At 67.1% G+C, this 1,146-nt stretch overlaps 1 protein-coding gene across 1 annotated transcript in view; it reads right to left on the bottom strand.

The window, feature by feature from the left end:
* Positions 1-109: 109 nt before the first annotated feature.
* Positions 110-1,146, bottom strand: part of SEMA4G (sema domain, immunoglobulin domain (Ig), transmembrane domain (TM) and short cytoplasmic domain, (semaphorin) 4G) — a gene marked incomplete at both ends in the record, with an annotated part of 4,968 nt that continues 3,931 nt past the window's right edge. Inside the window, 4 exon segments of the mRNA XM_010150668.1 lie at positions 110-179; positions 253-479; positions 542-686; positions 818-1,034. Of these exon segments, the coding sequence (XP_010148970.1) occupies positions 110-179; positions 253-479; positions 542-686; positions 818-1,034 (659 nt within the window).

Raw genomic sequence — 1,146 nt, 5'->3', positions numbered from 1 at the left:
CTCCAGCACGTACCCCAAGTTGGGGTGAGCCAGGAGTCGCGTCCCCCAAACAGCCCAATGGGAGCTTCGCAGTGGTGTGTGGTGTCCCCCCAGTTATTCCACCCCTCACCTGGGCGTGGGAGATCACCAGGCTCTCCACGGGCTGCGGGTCGCTGAACACCTGCACCTCCTCCCGTTCCCTGGAGAGCAGAGAGGGGGAGTCAGGAAGGCGCGTGGGGTCTCCAGCAGAGGCTTGGCAAACTCCTGCCACACTCACCCGTCCCCATGAAGAGCACGTCGTAGGTGCGGCCGTCGAGGGCCCGCACCCTGGGCACGGCCAGCCGGCTGTACGCCACGCTCTTCTTCACCAGCAGCGGCTCCCCGCCGGCCGGCTTCACCTCCTCGAACATGAGCGGGTGCAGCTTGACGAAGTCCAGCACGCTGTTGGGCAGGTCCTGCGAGGAGTTGTAGCCCTTCCTGCGGGAGTGGTCCGTGATGCACTGCTTGGGGGAGACGGGGGTCAGGGGCGCACCCCCCTGCTCTGCATCCCCAGGGCACTCACGGAGCCGGGCCGGGGCTCAGGCACCGCACCGTCGTAGCGGGACCACTTGCGAGCCGAGTCCTGGTACTCCATGTAGGGGCCCTCGAAGGCGTGCTGCACCCCCGAGATGCTGTAGCGGCACACGGCTGAGGCCTCCATGGTCCTCCTGGGGGGGCAGAGCCCTGCCTGAGCTCAGGCAGACACACGGGTGCTCCCCAACGACGCACCCCAGATGCTCAGCACCTGCCTGCGTGTCCCCTCCAGCATCTCTGGTCCCCCCACTCCCGTGCCGCAGACTTTTAGCCCCAGCCATTTTGGCTGCTGCCCCCCTGCGCTGAGAGCGTGAACGCGGCGTAGAAGACGGTGCTGGCCCAGCCGCCCCCGTCCAGGCTGCAGATGCTGCGCAGCACCTCGTAGTAGGGGATGTAGCAGACCAGGCGTGCCTTCATGAAGGATGTCCACTTGCGCTGCAGGATCTTCTTCCCCCCCACGTCGCTCTGTGAGGGTGCAGGGAGCGTTTCTGCGTGGGCCGGTGGGGGTGTCCCTCTGCCTGTGCCTCAGTTTCCCCCAGGGTGCAGGCACACAGCTCTTGCACCGGGAGGAGCAGCGCTTGGCTCCCCGGGGCT

The sequence above is a fragment of the Eurypyga helias genome, unplaced genomic scaffold (assembly GCF_000690775.1).
Source record: "Eurypyga helias isolate BGI_N326 unplaced genomic scaffold, ASM69077v1 scaffold24954, whole genome shotgun sequence".
NCBI lineage: Eukaryota > Metazoa > Chordata > Aves > Eurypygiformes > Eurypygidae > Eurypyga > Eurypyga helias.
This window is presented reverse-complemented; position numbering and strand designations above follow the sequence as displayed.